The following is a 1840-nucleotide window of genomic DNA, read 5'->3' as shown; positions in this document are numbered from 1 at the left end:
ATTTAATTAAACAATTGGGAATTACTGCATAATTATGAATTTATGACGCAGTGCCATTGAAGCATTTAGCATAATGAAACTATTATATATTATATATTTTTTGACAGAATGTGATGGTGAACTATTATCAGTTAGTAGTATATTTATACTTTATTGTTCTCATCTCTCTCCTCCTATCCTTTCTTTCATTTTCTCTCTCGTAGGAGCTTGTAGCTTTAAAAGACTCTCATGTATTTAATGTAAGTAATGTAATGCTCCGAAACATTTCTTGTAAACAGCTGGTAGAGTGAGCCCATGGTTTTTTCCAAAAAATGGCTCCGAAATCACACCAATTTTTTATTACATTTTCTGATACATATTGATGTCCTTATGCTGTGTAGCAAGTTTGAGCTGATTCCGACTTAAATTTTTCATGTTACGGCCATTTTAAGAAAATGACAAAATTCTGAAAAATACTCAAGACTATAGCCCATGGTTTTTTTCCAAAAAATGGCTCCAAAATCACACCAATTTTTTATTACATTTTCTGATACATATTAATGTCTTTATGCTGTGTAGAAAGTTTGAGCTGATTCCGACTTCAATTTTTCAAGTTACGGCCATTTTAAGAAAATGTCAAAATTCTGAAAAATACCCAAGACTATAGCCCATGGTTTTTTCCAAAAAATGGCTCCGAAATCACACCAATTTTTAATTATATTTTCTGATACATATTAATGTCTTTATGCTGTGTAGAAAGTTTGAGCCGATTCCGACTTAAATTTTTCAAGTTGCGGCCATTTTAAAAAACAACAAAATTCTGAATATGCAATATACCATAGTCTCAATACCTTTCCACTGGGAGGTCTCATTGATTCACCCTCAAGTCTCCTCTTCTCAGCTCTTCCTCCTCCTCTTGCGGCTCTGAACAGAGCCCTGTTCCTTTCCTCAGCCCTTGCTCTAATGCAGGATAAAACTGCTGAGTCATTGATGGCTGGTGTCATGGCAACAGTTGGTCTCCTAACAGTGGCCGAGGCCTCGAGGATACGATAGAGGATAATGTGAAGGGGGTAGTCCCTCCGGAGCTACCCGACTGCCTCATTGTTGATGACCAGAGAGGGTGGGGTATAACAGTGTCAGGCCCAGCTTCTTTTGGAATAATTCTTCTTCCTATATTTAGCGAGGGATCGTTTGGTCTAGGAGGAGGCGGTGGAAATGATCTCAATTCTAACTAATGGAGGGAGAGAAAGAGGGAGGGAGAGAGGTTACAATGAAATAGAAAGGTAATGTTCTATTTAATGCTTACATTTAATTTAATTTGTCTCAGCCTCGCAGTTTCACTATAAAATAAATAAAATAAAATAAAATACCCGTCAATAAGTTACTTTTCAAATAACAGTATTTCTCTTTCTTTTGCAGCAACAAGATTCTGCAATTAGATAGGCAAGGCCAGACCGGCAGACCCTTGCCTCCCTGGCCAGCGAGACTAGCTTGGTATATGTAAAATGGCGTCAGGTTTGCTAAACTTTCAATGCTTTTTATTCTTACAGGAAGAGAAAGAAAGAATCTATCAAGAATGGATCACGTGATATTAGTCCTCTCTGGTAAAGGAGGAGTTGGTAAGAGTACAGTAACACGTCAAATAGCACTGGGACTGGTTGAAGAAGGAAAGAAAGTGAGAGATCTTTTTTATATTATATATTTACTTGTTTGTTTGTGTGTTGTTAGGTTGGTATATTGGATATTGATTTATGTGGTCCTAGTATACCTCACATGTTTTCATTAACTGGTAGAGATGTACATCAAGGGACTGATGGGTAAGCCCCTATCATTAATTATTAATTATTAGTACTATCAGTCT

The 1840-nt window shown here is 36.6% G+C and overlaps 1 protein-coding gene across 3 annotated transcripts; it reads left to right on the top strand.

Moving 5' to 3' along the window:
• Nucleotides 1-746: 746 nt before the first annotated feature.
• LOC109592110 (cytosolic Fe-S cluster assembly factor NUBP2-like) lies at nt 747-1825 on the top strand. Of its 3 annotated transcripts, XR_002190179.1 has the most exons (4): nt 747-1262; nt 1399-1473; nt 1530-1654; nt 1708-1825. XR_002190179.1 is itself a non-coding variant. In XM_020007658.1 (2 exons), exons 1-2 carry the CDS (start codon nt 1511-1513, stop codon nt 1798-1800), a joined length of 237 nt encoding a protein of 78 aa, XP_019863217.1. In that variant the 5' UTR covers nt 1313-1510; the 3' UTR covers nt 1801-1825. The 3 variants fall into 3 exon arrangements, 1 of the variants encoding a protein (XP_019863217.1); XR_002190178.1 differs by having other exon boundaries at nt 1399-1654; XM_020007658.1 differs by lacking the exon at nt 747-1262 and having other exon boundaries at nt 1313-1654.
• The last annotated feature ends 15 nt before the right edge of the window (nt 1826-1840 follow it).

The sequence above is a fragment of the Amphimedon queenslandica genome, unplaced genomic scaffold (assembly GCF_000090795.2).
Source record: "Amphimedon queenslandica unplaced genomic scaffold, v1.1 AMPQUscaffold_6282_Cont21757, whole genome shotgun sequence".
Classification (NCBI taxonomy): domain Eukaryota; kingdom Metazoa; phylum Porifera; class Demospongiae; order Haplosclerida; family Niphatidae; genus Amphimedon; species Amphimedon queenslandica.
This window is presented reverse-complemented; position numbering and strand designations above follow the sequence as displayed.